This window comes from Aulonocara stuartgranti (assembly GCF_965226115.1).
Source record: "Aulonocara stuartgranti genome assembly, chromosome: 11".
NCBI lineage: Eukaryota > Metazoa > Chordata > Actinopteri > Cichliformes > Cichlidae > Aulonocara > Aulonocara stuartgranti.
In genome coordinates this window covers 1,761,539-1,779,905 of record NC_138947.1, presented here as the reverse complement: position 1 = coordinate 1,779,905, position 18,367 = coordinate 1,761,539, and the positions used below count along the sequence as shown (strand labels likewise).

General features: G+C 43.0%; 1 protein-coding gene across 1 annotated transcript; it reads right to left on the bottom strand.

The window, feature by feature from the left end:
- Positions 1 to 7,704: 7,704 nt before the first annotated feature.
- On the bottom strand, positions 7,705 to 15,936 carry LOC309717865 (uncharacterized protein). The gene is made up of 4 exons (XM_082552742.1): positions 15,837 to 15,936; positions 14,343 to 14,854; positions 12,174 to 12,302; positions 7,705 to 9,975 (listed from the first exon to the last, which is right to left on the bottom strand). Exons 1-4 carry the CDS (start codon positions 15,883 to 15,885, stop codon positions 9,952 to 9,954), a joined length of 714 nt encoding a protein of 237 aa, XP_082408868.1. The 5' UTR covers positions 15,886 to 15,936; the 3' UTR covers positions 7,705 to 9,951.
- Between the last annotated feature and the right edge of the window lie 2,431 nt (positions 15,937 to 18,367).

Sequence of the window (18,367 nt, the reverse complement as noted above, 5' to 3'; positions counted from 1 at the left end):
CTCTTCTGGTTATATTTATTTCTTGTTTTACAGTTTTGTTCAATCGCTAACAAGCGCCTACCCATACTTCAGATACTTTTTCTAAACTCTTAACACAGACTCACACCTACAAAACACAATTGGCCAAATGGATAATTTCCTTCTCAAAAATACATTTTTTAAAATATATACTAACTCTTCATTTCAAAATAGAACACATCTTTCTCTGCACACACTAACTGTACAAAAACACTATAAATCTGACTCAAAATGAAATTAGTCTGTCAAAGAATAACACTTGTTTTCACTTCACAAGGTACATGCAGTCAAAGTACACCAGGTTTCAAAATACTGGCTATTATTGACATTACAAACACTGCATAGACTTATGTTTCAGTTTTACAGGTATTTGCATGCGAAACATGCAATCCACCATTTTGACACCAGAAATGTCTTGGTTGGTAACTGTATGTCCACATGTACAGTAATGTTCACATTCAAAAGCATTCCAGTAAAAAGCAAACAAGTGTTTGTTTCTTTACTGTTTACTACAGGAGGTACAGTAGAAACACGGTATGATAGGACAGAGAAAGTTCTACAGTATTGCTTACAGTGAACAAAATATCCATGAAACACACAAGAGCATTCTGAACAAAAAAACAACAGCAAAAAGCCAAGATTAAAAAAAAGGGGGGGGGGGGGGGGGGCTAAAAAAAGGCAAAAAATTTGCATCTAATCTCTGCGATCTTCAGGGTTAGGCCACATGTTTTCATCAACATCACATCTGATGTCATCCAAGTCGATGCACCTGGGATAAAACCGCCTGGTATGTCGGATCCACCCTTGGCAATCGTCAACTGTGATGTCCCTGGAGCCAGCATCCATGGCTTCAAGGAGGGACATCTGGTCATATGGCTGATGGTCATAAACCTTCCACCGCCATGCAGAAAAGAACTCCTCTATGGGGTTGAGGAAAGGTGAATATAGGGTGGAAGGAAGAGACTCACCAGTCTTGGGTGGACTTCAAACCATGTTGTTATTGCTTGCGAGTGATGGAAAGCCACATTGTCCCAGGTAATTACAAAGGTCCTCATGTTTTCACCCTCCTGACCCTGCTCTGGAACCAGGCGCTGGTGGAGATCATTGAGAAAGGCAAGCAAGCGCTCTGTATTATAGGGTCCAACCTGACATCTGTGAAGGAGTAATCCTGCATTTGCAATTGCTGCACACATGGTAATGTTTGCCCCTCTCTGTCCTGGCACATCAACTGTGGCCCTTTTTCCAATTACATTTCGTCCACGTCGACGCCTTTTGGCCAGATTGAATCCTGCCTCATCGATGTATATGAATTCATGAGGGGCCTGGTTGGCCTCCAATTCCATAACTCTCTGAAACAAAGTTTATGTAAGTCATGTTAGTACTGTATACCATACTGTACTGTAACCTAGTATTGTGTAGGTTACCTACTTGCAAAGTGCAAAGCTTATAGAACTGGACATTGGATTGAATATACACTGTACCTGGACATATTGTCGTCGTAGCTCCTTGACCCTCTCACTGTTCCTCTCAAAGGGAACAGTGTAGAGCTGCTTCATCCGCACTCTGTGTTTGGACAATGTCCGCGTAATGGTTGTGAGGCTGATTCTATCGATATTGTCAAATATCTCATGGTCCGCCACAATTCTAGTTTGAATTTCACGCAGTTTTATTGCATTATTTGCAGTAACCATTTCTATAATGGCAAGCTCCTGATCATTACTGAGGAGCTTTCCTCTTCCCCCAGAGGGTGGAAGACGTTGCATTCTTTAGAAAGACAGAAAATTCAACATATGCATTACTGTATGACCATATTGACATGTCAAGTGAGAATAGAAACAATCCATGTAAAATGCAATACTTACCTGTTGGTTTGTTGAAAGGTGCGTATAATGGAGGCAACCGTTGACCGCCTCAAATTGGGCTGCACTCTTTCACCAGCCTCTCTTAGTGAAAGACCATGGTTGATTACATGGTCAATGATAGTGGCATGAATTTCATCACTGACTACTGTTCTTGCAGCCCTTGGAATGCCACCACCACGCATTCTTACACCTCTACCTTGCCCTCTCCTTGGGCCTGCTCTTCTCTCTGGGCCCCTTGCTCTTACTCTTCCTCGACCAGACATTACAGTGTTTGTCTTTTTTTTGTTTCCAAAAACATCACTCCTCAAGGTCTTGCCTTATGAACCCCACTGAGTCTAAGCCAGAATGGAAGAAGCTGTGGTTGGCCCAATTTACCCAACATAAATCAGCTGTGTGTCAATTATTCAATTGTTTGTTTGTTTACAGCTGAGATATATTTTTGATATTGATATTGTTTTTGTACTGATATCATTGCAGAGGCAGAGGTTTTTATACTGTATCTAAGGTTTGGAATATTGTTTTTGCTATTGTGGGATGTTGTGTGTTAACATTCGTAGATACTACAAAAACAGTCCATAATTTTGTTGGGAGGTATAACTTGTCTGTTAAGAAAATGTAAGCATTGTGGAAATGTGTTCACTGACTGCATATTGGGTGCACACGACATGAAATGTGTGAATGGTATGGCCACAACAGACCGATGCTGTGCTAATTGTGTTTAGAGTTTTGCAAATGTGACAACTGTTTGGACAAACGCTTGTTGGCGACTGAAAAAAACTGTAATATTTAGCTTTTCAGAGCCGGCCTCTCTGCTCTTTCACTCACTGTCAGTCCTCGTGCCTGAGCAGTTGCAGACCAGTGTTTTGTCTTTGTTAAACCACACTGACCTCATTCAAGGATAAAACAGGAGCCAACGCATGGAAACCAGTGTTGTGACAACTAAGCAAAGAACCAAGTTTAAAAAGTGTCTTTGTCACACAAACACGTGTTCGTGAAACATACAGTGAAGATAACAGTTTGACATTATTGAGCAAACAAGGTGATTCTCAAAGAGCTGCAAACCTGGAACATGTCAGCGTGCTCTGTGTGAGCCGGACAACTGGAGGAGAAAACAAGTGTCAGACCTTCAGCCTCAACTTCTGATTAAGTTTGATTCTCCAGAGACGTAAAACAACAGCTGGAAACGAATCTTTGCTTTAACTTTACCATTACAGTTGAGCTAAAAATAACACAAGCAAAGAACAGAGTCGGAGAATATCTGATCTGAAATTATTGACACGTAAAATTCTATATTTCCAGTCAGATTGAACGTAGACGTTTTAACTGAACGATTTACATTTATATACTATTTTAATTTGTGACTATATCAGTAAAGTTTGGGGGAAATCGAAGAGTTAAAACTGCGTCCCTCCAACCATCTTCTGCAGTTAATTACCGTTTCTAAGGCAGACGTGCAGAGTTTCAGCTCTTTTTCATGAATCATATCTTCTTCCTGTCGCACAGGATGGAAACCTGACAGCCTCTCTGTTTGGCTTTCTGTTGTTTCCATCAGCTTCAAAGCAAAACAAGCAGGTAGACAATATGAAGGAGGAACCCGAATAAGACTGAGGGAGTACAACAGACTAAAGAGACTGCAGAGAGAATGAGGCCCAGGTGAACTCGATCAAGACAGTGACAAGAGCTGACTTCCTGTTTCAAAAAGAAGCCCCACCTGCTCTCCAAACCTTCTGTTTGTGAGGGGCAGCCAATCAGAAGGAAGTTGGTTTATAAGGAGACCTCAAGTTCACATGGAAGGTGAACTGAGATCAACTCAAGTCCTGCTGTTGGATGATAATTTTTTTTTTAAAACTGTGAATCTTGCATATTTATTCTAGTAGAGCCCAAGACGTTAAGTAAAGAGGTGAGAATCAAGTAAAGCTGCTTTAAAATGCTTTTATGAATCTTGAGAATAAGTGACTTCCTGTGTGCGCTGTGAACACGCGGCGCTGTACAGGTGTACTAAGCACGATGTTTGTGACCTGGCTCAGTTTCAGATAACCAGCTGTGGTTGCGGTGGTTGGCCACACCTTTAACCAACGAAACCAGGAATGACATCAGTTTGGATCAGAAGTGTTATCACTTCCCTCCCAGGGTGGAGCCTTTCCATCCACAGTGCCTGGGGTGCACCACCCTCCCACTCTGTGTTTCACTACTTTCATATGTTTTGCAGGAGACGCCGCTGTCACACATGACTCTGTGACTCCGCAGCCCTGTCTAACCTGGACCGGTCTCACTGGGATTCAATAGTCCTGACCTACATTTTGTTTTTAAAAAAGCTCCAGAGTAAAATTTCACACTGCTGCCAAGAAAGAGCTGCGCCTGAGCCAGATTTGGGGACACCCACGTGTGATTTCAAGCCGGGCTACAGACCAACTTATGTTTATATCTTTTCCTTAAAGTGTCCCAGTGCGCGGTACAGGTGCATCGCTTATTCATGCAGTAATAAGAGCAACCACCGGCCTCTGTGTGGTGTTGTAATGGAGACAATGGCATGACAGCACGATCTCAAACAAATGGCAACCTGTGATACTCCCAGCTCCTGTCCCACAGGAGAACAGCAGGGATGGTGGGTGTGGAAAGTCATGGAGAAAGTTCAATTCTGATCAGACACAGAAGCAGAGCCGAGAGGAGGCCGGAGAGAGTAAGACCGCACACAGCGTCGCTCAGCATATGTCGAATCTCATTAGTCTGCTTAAATAATGACCTTGAATCCAACAGGGAAGTCTGAAAAACTGTTACAAAGCCCAGCTTCATAGGAGGAATAAACCCGAAGTGTTCCAGGTTCATTCCATGTAAAATCAATCAAACTTGGGTAAACTTTGAGGAGACATCGTGTGGCCTCGGTGGCTGCTTAATCAAGTTGTTTCATATTTGATGGCTCCTGGTCATAAATCCCTCGATTTTCCTCTTTTAACAAAGCTCACAGCTGTGCAACAGCAACATTGATGGTCACGTGTTCAATAAGAGTTTGTCTGAGGATGAACTGATTTCTGAGCAGCACTGAACACACCATAAGAAAGTTTGGTTATAAGTCAGAAGCTGAACCAGTCTAGACCTGGATGAGCCGTCACTGTGAAACTGTTCAAAGTGTGAAGGTGACATTTTTCATGGCTTCAGTAAATAAAAAACGTCAGCTGATTCTGGCGGTCAGGTGACAGGACAACACGACAGGATGTTCCTGGCAGAATATTTTGTATTTTACAAGAAGTTATTTTTAGCACTTAAATCCACCGAAATCATTTCGATTCATAGTTTTGTATTGTTTTCCATTTTGAATAAAGCATCATTGTTCCATACGCCAGAGAGCATCAAGTTCAACAGTGCGAGGCGTTCAGGTGCATCACTGCAGAATCGGAAATCATTGAAGTGATAGAGAAGAAAAATAAAACAGGAAATGCTGATGAGAACAATCATATGTGGCTGTATGTGTGTTCATGCTCCCTCCTACATGCGTGGCACATAAAAGCTCCTAAAAATCTGCAGAAACACAAAGATGATGGATTTTTAAAATCACACCACTTAGGCTGCGTTCACACTGCAGGCGAAAGCGCATCAAATCCGATTTTTCTGACCCTCTGCGACCATCTATCCGATCATGCTATGACAGTGTGAACGGCACAAATCCGATATTTTCAAATCCGATCTGCCACTTTCGTATGTGGTACTGAATCCGATACATATCTGATGTTTTAGAAAGCGACTGCTGTTTGATGGTCATGTCGCATTAAATCCGTCTTTTACGTCACTGACACAAGACAGACGCCAATTATCAGCGCCCGAGAAGAAATTGCGAACGCTTCCTGTCCATCCCGTGAAACTGTTGGGAAGACAACGTTGGAAAAATGTGAACATTTTCTTTGTTCTGTATAATCTGCAGATTCTGACAGAAATCTGCAGCTATCCTTTGAAGCAGCGCTCCTCTCAAACAGCAATAAGGATCATTATTAGGTTATTTACATCATTATGTAAATAACAAAATAACTTAAAGCAAAAATTGGGAAACATGAAGTCCGAAGTCTTTATATTAAGGCCATCAGTCAAACATACTGTTGCTCTGGGTCTAAACAGAGCGCAATGTGTGTGACGTCTTCTTTTGCGCATGCGGGCCGCTTTGAGCGTTCACACTAGAGCGCGTTTGCTGTCGCATTTTATTTGTAGTGTGAACGAGCAGACAAAAAAATCGGATTTGATCAAAAAATCTGAATTGAGCATCAAGACCTGCAGAGTGAACGTAGCCTTGTAGATATCTGTATATGATTACTCCACATTAACCCAACATCACTACATCTTCTCGTCCACCGAAATCTTTTGTGTTATTTCTTATAATAAGGAACACTAATAGCTTTATTTATAGCTAGCTGTTTTTAACATTTAGATGAAAAGGATTTGTCCTACACACTCGTTCATAGTTTGGTACTTGAAAGGTAAAGGGCGACTTTTGGCTGCTCAATAAACTGAATGTGACTTTTTGAAAAGAGAAAATAATTCGATTGTGTAACAAAGTTCCTGCCCTGACGTCAGCATCCATAGGGAGGTTTGTGGAAAGGCAGACACTCCCGAGCTGTCCGAGCTCGGGCTGTTGTGTTCCTGAGGTGAATAAAAAGTAAAAGTCAACAGAACGGCCGAGCCCTGTCGCGGTCATACGAGCTTCCTTTCAAAGCATTCGCTCAGGTGAGTCAGGCAGATGAATACCTATCAGCCTGTCAGTCATCATGAAACCCGAGCCCTCAAGCGCATTACACATGTGTTATATCTAAGGGCGTTTATAGCACTGATTACAGAGGGCCTGACATGTTTCCTGTTATGAGATGTTAAAGCTGGATTTGGATTTAGAGTCCAGATTTGCCCGAACGACCCACCCAGCAAACATTTCCACCCTGACCAACGTCAGCTGAGGTCGTCTCTCAGCATCGTCTCGGTTTAAAAACAGCTCTGAAATAAAAGTTGTGCTGCTGTCAGAGAACCAATTCTGCCATTGGCAGGACTGTTTGTTCAAATGCTGTTTTATATTTTTTATTGATGGCTGATGTTTATGGCACTTACATATGTCAGAAATATGTTAGTATTTAAAAGTAGAATGGGAGGCAGAGCCTTCAGTTTTCAGGCCCCTCTTCTGTGGAACCAGCTTCCAGTTTGGATTCAGGAGACAGACACTATCTCTACTTTCAAGATCAGGCTTCAAACTTTCCTTTTTGCTAAAGCATATAGTTAGGGCTGGACCAGGTCACCCTGAATCCTCCCTTAGTTATGCTGCAATAGACGTAGGCTGCCGGGGATTCCCATGATGCACTGGGTGTTTCTTCTTCACTCACTATGTGTTAACAGACCTCTCTGCATTGAATCATATCTGTTATTAACCTCTGTCTCTCTTCCACAGCATGTCTTTATCCTGTCTTCCTTCTCTCACCCCAACCAATCACAGCAGATGACCCCGCCCCTCCCTGAGCCTGGTTCTGCCGGAGGTTTCTTCCTGTTAAAAGAGAGTTTTTCCTTCCCACTGTCGCCAAAGTGCTGCTCATAGGGGATCATATGATTGTTGGGTTTTTCTCTGTATGTATTATTGTAGGATCTACCTTACAATATAAAGCTCCTTGAGGCGACAGTTGTTGTGATTTGGCGCTGTGTACATAAAATTGAATTGAACTGAAGGCTTCATCTGTAACGTGGTACCTTCTACATTTAGATGAATATAAGATATTGATGCTGTGGAAACGATGCGTTAAAGTTAAACAAAGACAAATTTGTAACAAGATAAATACACATGATGACAAACAACGATACAATAAACTTTTGCAGATTTGTTTATTCAGATAAAATATAAAAGATTTTAAAAAAGCCCAGAGAAATGGAAACCTAAAACGAGTGAGCGTGTTTCTCTTTGCTGGTAACGGTTGCTGTGATGCTGACTCAGTTCAGAGCCCATCCCAGCCTCTTTATGTTGATATCGGCTTTATCACTCCTGCTAAACGCTCCCAAGTTCATACATTCCTCCACAGCTCCGCCCGCTCCACGCCCGCATTCTCTTTCTGTCTTTGTGACCGAGCTGCTTTGTTGGAAAGAATAAACTTAGACTTTGGTTTGAAAAGATGAATCAAACCTGCAACAATGAGGATTTGCTTTCAGGCCACGATTGTCCTGCTGCAAACATAACAAACAAAAAAAGTGGGACATTGGAGCCGCTGCCAAACCAACACACGCAATAAAAGTACAAATAATAGCAAAGTTATTACCAGGAAAGAAAAACAGTGGGAAAAAGAAGCACGAACATTTTTCAAAAACCCTCAATAGTCTGAAAAATAACACGAAGAATTGATTTAGGTGTAAAAAGAAGAGTACCATGGGACACAAGTGGAAACAGCTTCATATCATGTGAACTGTCAGTGTCACTGGCAGCTATAGAAACAGTGAAAACATGGAGCATATATAATTACAGGCACAACAGTGTGTTTGTATAGAAAACCACGTTTTGTATTCTGTAGCTTTTTATATCAATAATTATATAATTAAATGGCTGCTGAGTAGGTGAGACATTAATTCTCCAACAGTAAGGAGGGAAAATACATGTATGAAATGTTTAAAGTGTATTTATGCACTGGAACTGCACCTCAGCAGCCACTTCATTAGGTACACCTGGAAACGTTCCTGGAAACCAGATTTTGGTCCATGTCGATGTGACATCATCGTACAGCTTCCTCCACATCTCAAAGGCGCTCAGTGGGACTGAGATCTGTGACTGTGGACGTCATCTGGGCACCGTGAATTCATCGTCATGTTCAAGAAACCAGTTTGAGACGATCTGAGCTGTGTGACACGAGCAGCCAATCAGAAGATGGTGAATGTGGTCATAAAGGTTTGGACACGGTCAGTGACAAGACTCGGGTCGGCATGGAGTTGAAACGATGCTCGGTCGGTACCAAGGGGCCCAAAGTGTGCCCAGAAAATATCCCCCAGTCCATCACACCACCGGCAGCGTGAACCGTTAATACGGCAGGGCGGATCCATGCGTTCATGCTGTTTACACCCAGTTCTGATCCTACGGACTCGGTAGATCAGTGTTTTTGTTTTTGGTGAGTGTTTGTGAGCTGTAGCTTCTGTTTCCTGTTCTTAGCTGACAGAAGGGGCCCCCGGTGTGGGCTGCTGAAGCCCATCTGCTTCGAGCTTCGACGTGTGGACGCTGGAGAGACTGTTGCTTTTATCAGCTGAGAGGTGTCCATTCTCATGGACCTCTGGCGGTGTCTCCCAGCTGCTCACTGCTGTTTTCTCGCTTTTGGACCGTTCTCTGTGAACTTGGAGATGGTGGTGTGGCAACATCCCAGCACATCTCCTTTTTCTGAAATGCTCAGACCAAAGTCACTTAAATCACTTCAGCCTGGCTTGAGCATGTCCAGATGTGTGAACGCACTGAGTTGGAGCCATGTGATTGGCTGATTAGATATTTGGATGAGCCTAACTGGTGTACCTAATGCAATGGCAAGTGAGGGTACATCCTGTCGCAAAAAATGACAAAAGATAAAGAATAAGAAGAGAAATAAAAGGTAATCTAGCCTAACGATAGTCACAACATCAACTTAGGAATTAAAACTAATGTGAAATGATTTTGATTTGTAAGAGGAAACAAAGCCAAAGTAATACTGGTCAAATAGGAACGTAAATATGGAAGATTTTTCTAAAGATTGCAAAATGTGACAGACTGGAAGGAATGGAAATCAGATACATGTAAAATTTGTGTTATAATTGTGACAACATAATAAAAATATGATAACAAAAGTAAAATATAAATGCGCCTAAATCCACCGATCAGTGCAACTGCGTTTCTGATTTTTCTGTTTTGTTTCCCTTTAAATAAAATTGTATTTTCTGCTTTTTGTTGAGACCTTTAAAAAAAACAGCAAAGCAACAACAACAGTTTTTGTTCAGAGAATAAATTAATGTTCATGACATTAAAACAGTAATTATGACAGATGTTTGTAAAAAAGACTGAGAGATACAAAGTAAACGTGTTGCGTTGGTCTGATCCTCGATGAGTGGGCGTCTAGCTCGGCCGCTCGGTCTGCTCCTGGAAAAGACGAACGACGGGATGAGCATCGAGATTATTTAAGCAGCACTCGTTCCTCACTTATTCACCAATAACACAACTGTGGGCGGAAGCAGTGAATATTATCTTAGTTATTGATTTTGGAAAGTGACAATAAGTGTCATAAATCCTGCACCGTCATCGGGGTCATAAAGGGGGAAAAGGTGGAGAATGTAAACTGTGACCGGCAGGAATGATTTACAGACGTATGAAAAGGCGTCACTTTACCCAGCGCTGATAACAAAAGCTAAAGTATTTTAGTGGCTGGGTTTTTAAAATATTTACTAAAACCAATATTCACTCAGCCCTTGTTTGTCCAACTCCTTTCAGTCATAGTCACTTTATTAAATTATGGGAAGGTTCGACCTGGATTTTTTACATTTCCAGTTTAAACTTCAGTTGACTGTGACTATCCCAGTCCACAATCTGCAGTTTCTCTAACGTCCACTAGAGGTGCCAGCAGTGAGTCAGTCTGTTTAGTGCGTGATACAAAATGTATGGAAGCCCGTTTCCGCCACTAAATAAAAACAAAAAAGCTAGTATCCATAACTCGACATTTCGAGAAATATAACTCAAAATTTCGAGTTAGCTCTGCCAATCAAAAATATACGTGAATGAGGTCGCTTTCTTGTTACCCGGAAGCATATGGCGCAGAGGAGCGCGCACTCAAAAACGGATCCCAACAAATTGGCGCTTTGGCGAGTACGTTTGCTGATAGTAACACCATGTGATTCAGCTAATAACACAGGGATTTCATCATTTGAAGCCAGGCTGAAAACACTCAGCAATCTGTGCATTCACGACTGGATGTATTACCGGTAGCTTAGCTGTAGCATTTGTAGCTGAGGGCTTCAGCTTCCGGGTAACAAGGAAATGACGTCATTCACGTAGATTACTGATTGGCAGCGCTAACTCGAAATTTCGAGTTGCTTTTCTCAAAATTTTGAGTTAATAAATCGAAATTTTGAGTTAATATGTCGAAATTTCGAGAAAGTAACTCGAAATTTTGAGTTATGGATCCTTTTTTTTAGTGGCGGAAACGGGCTTCCATAAAAATGTCTCTATCGCTAATATCCTAAACCTAACATCTGTCCAGCAGCTCGAGAAGACGTTTACAGGTTAACATAGCCTGCGTAGCACGAGCCGATAACTCCACCTTCTCTCTCTGATGGACGGGCCGATCGATGATGTCACATGTGTGTCCGCTGTCTCAGGTCATTGTGTGCTAAATAAGGTCTGTAGTTAACAGGTTAGAGACCTTTAGATACCAGGACCTAAAGTTGGAACATGTGACGTGTCCCTGAGGTGTGATTGTTACGGAGTACAGCATGGTGAGAATCCCCACTAAGCTTTTGGGCTGGCATTACTTTAGACTTTTTTTGTATTAATTGCATGCTTTGGCGTTTCTTTGTGTTTGGTGTGAGGTGTGGGCCACACCCACGTGGGAGTGCAGACTCTACTCTAGTCCAGCTGCCAGCTGTTTGGAGTTGAGTACAGGGAGCAGCTGATTGGGGAGGACTGGAGCCCTTCTCTATGAAGGGGAGAGGAAACAGGAAGTGGGGGTTGTTGTTGTCTTTTAGTAGGACACTGGTGCAGCAGGGAAGCCTCGAAGATTCCAGGATGAAGTTTGCACATTTTAATGGAAACGATCCCTGAAAGAACCCTGACCGCGGTGGCTTTGGGCCTTGGATTCCTGGCCAGAGTTGTGTCTTCAGCCAGTAGTTTGACCAGGAGAAAGAAAAAATAAATCTTGCGTACCCCATTGCAGTGTGCGTGTGGTGGTTCCTTACTGGTCAATGTTAGAGCTACTACTTCCTTGTATGGAGGCCATTTTGGGCCTTACGTAACATGATGACAGATGTTGATGTATGGTGATGAAATGTGTTCATTCATGTGTTTAATGTCACTGAACGTGGAGGAACTTGTACACAGATTATTTTCTGCATGAGCCTGTCGGGTCTTTGCTCAGGGATCCAGGATGATGCTAACTTCTGAGCTGGCCTACGAAAAACCAGTGACAAATATCCAATGTGAGGACACAGTGTGACATGTCCTCACGAGCATCAGGGGCGAACAGGCGGGTGGCCTCTGAGGACTTCCGAGAGGTTACTGTGGCCCTCTTTGTGAGCACATGATTAATTTTACGTGAACCCTTCAAATATTTGTACGTTTGGACTTACGTATTGTCTCCCATTGGTGGCTTCAAAGCGCCCGTGAGTGGTGTAGAGAGGGATGTCGTCTCTGCTGTTCAGGTGGTCGTAGGGACTGAAGCCTTGGGAGCGCCCCCTGTAGCAGCAGCACCACACCAGCTGGAGAGACAAAACAATTAGCCTGACTCAGTCTGAATGTTTAAAATCCACAGTGATGATAAAAGGAGGAAGCTTATTAAACATGACATATGTTTGCTGCGTGCAAATATACATGGCCATCAGACAGAAACTTAGACTGTCTGCTGAGGGCGCTCGTGCCAATCATGTGCTCCGATCAGTGTTTGTTATTGTTGTTGCCACATAAATGCACAGAATCTGAAGTTTTCCTCAGTAATAAAGAAGCATTTCTGCTGCCACTATGGGGAGTGGCTGTTTCAGTCTCAGATTTGTGTGAATTCAGTGAACTCTGAGTCAGTATTTTATCCCCTAATGGAAAACGCTCTGACTTTGGTCCAGCTCCGGGGCAAACGCTAAATGCCGGTGTCGCGTTTCACTGCTGATCATTGCTCTGGCAGCGAAGAATAAAAGTCCTGTAGTCCTCGTCCATGAGTCAGAAGTGTGGTGTTTCTTATAATCGCTCAAACCTCGGGGGCATTTGCCTTTTTTTCTTTTCTTTCTTTTTTCTGCTGCCTCAGATTTCTCAGTCAGCAAAACAATCAGGATGTAAAGCTAAAATGTAAAGTTGGTGCTGATAAAAATCTACAGGGTGAGCAATGATTGAATTAAGCAGCAAGTCCTGAAGGACATGCAGGACTCAAATAACGAGCACGTTACTCTGGAGGAAGAATGTGCTGAGACCGCAGCAGGCTGCAGATGTCACCCGCACCTTTCAGACACGCTTTGATTACTGGGATGAAAGCTCAGCAAATTTGTGTTGATTTCTTAGTGGTTAAAAAAAGGCAACCCTGAGCTGACTGCAGTAACTCTGAAGACAAAGAGGATATTTAAAACTAGACGGAAAGAAAGCGGAGAAGTCCAAAGACCTGCTAGAAGCATGTAAGGTAATAACTGGTTTGGTCTCGGGCCCGAGGATCTGATACACTGCACAGATTGTTCAATTTGTGCTCTAATTACAACAATGTCACCATGTTGCCCAGCAACCACCGACCAACAGGATAACATTACATTTATTTAGCAATTCTTCAGATAGAAAACATTAGAGAAACATTTTATTTGAATTTCGTAACATTAATGTCTAATTTAACTTTAATGTTATGATATATGACATTTTAATGCTGGCATGTTGCCCGGCAACCACCTAACAATGAACTATAATGGCATTTATGATGGTAAATGTGACAGTGGCAGTAGATCAAATGGAAATAATAAGTCGGGTGTCATGGATACACGAAACGTCCAGATTCTGTCTGAAAAGACGAGATGCAAACTTTACTGCTGATCGGTTCCTGTTAGAGTGTAAAAAATATTATTTCAACAATACTTAAAGTTTGTACAGGCCAACGTCTTAGAGCAGCCACTGTGAGGCAGCAGTGTTGTGACCGTGGGTACCCTTTGTGAAAAGTTGGGTTGTGATTGCCGCCATTTCCCAACTCTGTGGTTCTCATGACCATTGATCAGTGGTCATGAGGATTTTCATATTAATGATCAAGGAACTGACCTCCCAGCACATTGTTCATGCAGGGCTGCCAGTTTCAGTCATTGTGCAAATGTACAGTTTATAATATTGGGGAAGGAGTCGCCTGGATGAGTGACGAAAGGTTTCTCCCACTGAAAACGTCCAGGTGAACAGAGTCAACCTTTTGGGTTTGTGTTGTGTTTGGGATTGCAGGACCAAAGTGCACCTCTGTAAAGGAAACACTTGATTCGTAGTTTACGAAAATAAATGTTGAACGACTGAATTGACTGAATTCAAATTGTGATGATGCCCTGACCTAATGAGGCCAGAAACATGATGCGGAGGATGCTTCGGGTGTGTCTGTGAGATGCAGCTTTGATAAAATGCTGGTATTTGAAACCCTGGCAGTGGCAACGCAGCGGTTACCGAATGTGGCGCAGTCCCTGAACGCACCGCGGACCAGAGGCAGTGTGTTGGTCTCCATATTTGCTGAGATGGATTGTGGGGTGTCTATAAAGATGTGATTTGACTTCCTGGAGTGAAGGTGAAATGTGTGCACTCACCAGTCCGATCAGCAGCAGGAGCAGCAGCAGCAGAACCACAGCCGCCAGGACCAGCAGAGCTATGCCCCACCCAGGAACCCCCGCACTGCTGCCGGCCGCAGACGCCGCTGTGCTCTGGGTCGTACTCGTGGATGTGCTCGGAGTTGTGGTCGACTGGTTTGTGGCCGTTCCGTTGCTCTCTGTGGAAGGGGGGGATGTCACGGAGGAATTGGTGTTGGTGCCGTTACCGGGCGAAGCGGTTGTAGAGGTTGTGTTGTTTGCTGAAGAGCTGTTGTGCGGGGTCGTGACATTCAGAGAGGCGGTTGTCGGGTTCGTCGTCACTGCGGTGGTGTTGGTGGCACTGGGAACAGATGGACTGGTGGTGTTGGTGGCGCTGGGAACAGATGGACTGGTGGTGTTGGTGGCGCTGGGAACAGATGGACTGGTGGTGTTGAGTCCAGCAGATGTTGTTGCGTTGTTAGAAGAGGTGCTGAGGGTTGTTGTTGTGTTGGTTGAGTCTGTTCCAGAGGCCACTAATGGAACAAGAGCAGTTTTAAATAAACTCAGTCAATCTTATGATGACTGTGACCGAGGCAGGAATCAAATTCAAATCAAATTCAAATTTTTATTTGTCACGTACACAGTCATACACAGTACGATATGTAGTGAAATGCTTGGAATCAAAGGTATCGATGTGGGAGTTTAATGAGGCTGCAAAGTGCCGTTATGCTACTCCACTGCCTTCATTTCACTCTGCTCACCTCACCTGTGAGCTCAGTAAACAATCACTAGTTTTAATGAATAAAACAACATGAAATCATGCTGCAATTATAGGGAAAACGTGATCATGGAGGATGATGAACTTTAGAAGTTTTAGATAGATCTTCCCACAAGGTAAAGCGAAAAATATCTGTCTCACCGACTGTTGCAAAATAACATCCTGTGTTGCTTCCGTCAGATCACTTCTTTCACACTAACAGCTGTTAAACACCAAATAAAACAGAGATCGAGTCTGTAGCATCTTTCCTCCTGACGAGGCTTCACCACCACACGTGAAGCCTCCCAAAATATCTGATGCATCTCTCACATGCTGAGGTTTGCTGATTTTTGAGGTTAAAATACTAACGATGAAGTAAATGATGAAGACAACAGACCATAGAAAGGCGCTCTGTGCTGCACTGAAACATGAGCAAGGCGAATCTCAGGGTTCGAGGCTGAGACTCACACACAAAAGAAAACCTTAGAAATCTGAATGTAACTATTTCTGGACAGTTTATCAATCAGCAGGTTAATAAATGATGGAAACAATCAGACCGAGTGAGCTCAGCTGCAGACCGTCGCTAAACTAAAGGACTATTCTTTCTCTTTTATATCTTTGACAGCTTTAGTTTCCATTGTTTAACATGTTTGTGTTCCTCTGATGCTCGATTTCTATTTTGTTTCGAGTCTGAGACGGAACAGAAAAGAGTAAAACAGAAGATCTAAAAAGGTGTAGTTTAGGTGTAGTTTTCCAACCTGAGGCGGTGAGGCTGAGAGCCAAGCAGAGCGCGAGCAGTTTCTCCATCTTTCTGCAGGAAATCCGAAAGTTTGTGACAAAGATCTCAGTGTGAGCGGCCGCCGGAGTCTGTTTCCATCCAGAGAAAGACTCCTTTATACACCCGCCTCACCTGCACACAGGTGGGGGAGAGAGAGGGGGGAGGGGCTGCGTTCCTCCGCCTCCCAACATGCCTTTGGGTTTCAGCAACAGCAGAGCTCCACTCTGTGGTCGCAGCTCAGTTTCCTGTTTCATTCTTATTTGTCTGTTTGTGCAGCTGTTTAAACCCGAGAGATAAAAACAAACCCAACGAGGAATCTGTGATCCGAGTGTGCCGACACGGAGCGCTGCAGCTTTAGGGATGGATCCATAACGTCGTAGATCAATATGGAAATAATCGCACACTCACCAGCGTCAGCAGCCCGTTAAGTGTAGATTGTACAGAAGTGTGTTTGTGCCACACAGTTTTTCAGATTTGTGTCAAAGCATGCGGAAAAACTCTTCTGTTTATCTTTCAACTCATCTTTGTTTACTTTCTATGAATTTTTACCTTCTGATTAAAACAGTCGGTTTAGGAGAAACTGTCGCTCGACACAGACTGAAGGTTGCCAGGTTTCACCGGCTGGCTGAGTCGATGCTTCGGGCATGCGTGGCCGCACTGAGCGGGGTGTTCCCCTCACAGACGGGAGGTTAGCTGGACGAAGAGCAGCCGAGTCGTCTGTTTGCATTTATACATCACAAACTGTTCAATAAAGGACATTTTCCAGTTTCACTGAAGTTAACAAACGTTGGAACATTGTTGCTGTTTTGTGTGTAGCTGCGATTGATGCATCACACAAAACTGGTACATTTATGAGGACGTGTTTGTTTTTTTAGTCAAGGAGCAATTTCACTTCACTTTTCAAGCTTAAGGTGGAAGACAACATTTCAGTGCTTCGAACAATAACTCAGAAGAAATGTTGACATTCAAACGTGTTTCCATTTTTCCACCGTAAGAAAAACGAGTGGACATTAATGCTTCAGCTAGCTGTGAGTCCATCGATGAAGTGTGTGTGTGTGTGTGAGAGCTGAGGTGTGTGCCGTGCTTGGATGAAATGTTTAATGCTGCAGAAAGCAGACATGATGGTGTCACAGCTCTGCAACAACATTTTGCAGCTGCGTGGGATCTTTTTGGTAAATTTGGTGTTTTTTAGGGCGCTGAATCCAAAAAATTTCCATTTCCCTCCATCACGTACAGGGTTTTCTGCAAACGTGAAGAGTTTCCATTTAATAAAGCACAAAAGCAATGAAAAAAATCTTTGTTTCTGAACACAGATTTCAGTTTAAAAAGGGAAACTGTACGCTTAATTAAACTAGAAACCTGCGAGAAATCCTGACGAGGATTTTAAAAATATTTTTCTGGTTTCAGGGAGTAAAAATCTGTAAGAAACACTCAAGAAAATCATGTGCAGTTGTTTGGTTGCAGACCTGCGGCTAACAGCGTCGGGTCAGATGCTTACCGTTTTATTCCCCCAGGAATATTTTCCCTGCCTACAAAGAAAACAAGCTTTTTATTTTTAGATTTTTTAAATATTAGTGTCATTTAGTTAGTATAACCAATAAGTCTCATGAAAAATAAAGTTACTAAAGCTTTGAGGTAAATGTGGTGCAGTGCGCCCGTGTTCCTCTTTAGACTTGCTTCTGTATCTGTAACTACTAGTTTAATACTGTAACTAGTATTACAGTATTAAACTAAATCAGTACAAACTGAAAGCTGATTTAACTGTAGACTGTATATTAAAGATGGCTGTAGCCACCATCAAGTCAGGATTTAATTTGTGAAACCCCACAGTGAAGTCTTAAAATGTCTACATGCATCATCACGCGCGCAGCTTCACTCCAAACGAGACCACGAGGTGCAAAATAACATTCATGCAGTTTTAGTAACACTGAGGGCGTAAAGACAGCAGCAAAGCGTCAACTGAGGTCAAAGGTTGGTGAGAAATGCAGTCGTTTTCACAGATTCACAATCAAACATCTTTAAACAACCAGAGGAGTCGCCCCCTGCTGGCTGTGAGAAAGAATGCAGGTCGTTCACTTTTTGACATACTGCCTGAAAATTGTGACGCAGTCACAAAATCTTTGTTCTTTGAAACAAAGCTGCACTAAGTGTCCATGTCTCATGTTGCTGCCTGATTCAGGTGAGGTGAACAGGGTGGAGCCGCAGAGCAGCTGACTGTGATTGGCTGATTATCCACAGGTAAACACAGCACACACTCGTCTTACACAGGAAGTCATTGGCCTCACAGGGGTGCGCAACGAAGCAGACGAATGAGTTATGATGTGCTCAAATATGCTAGAACATAAACATATGCTAATATCTGCAGGGGATAAATGACTTATTTATGGGTTTTTCTGCATTAATCTCTGGCACCCGTTCCACAGATGTCTGACACGATTGGACTTTCATGCTACTTTAGCCATGCAAGCCCCTTTTTACTGGAGGCAGAAAGCCTGAGTTAACAAACCTCAC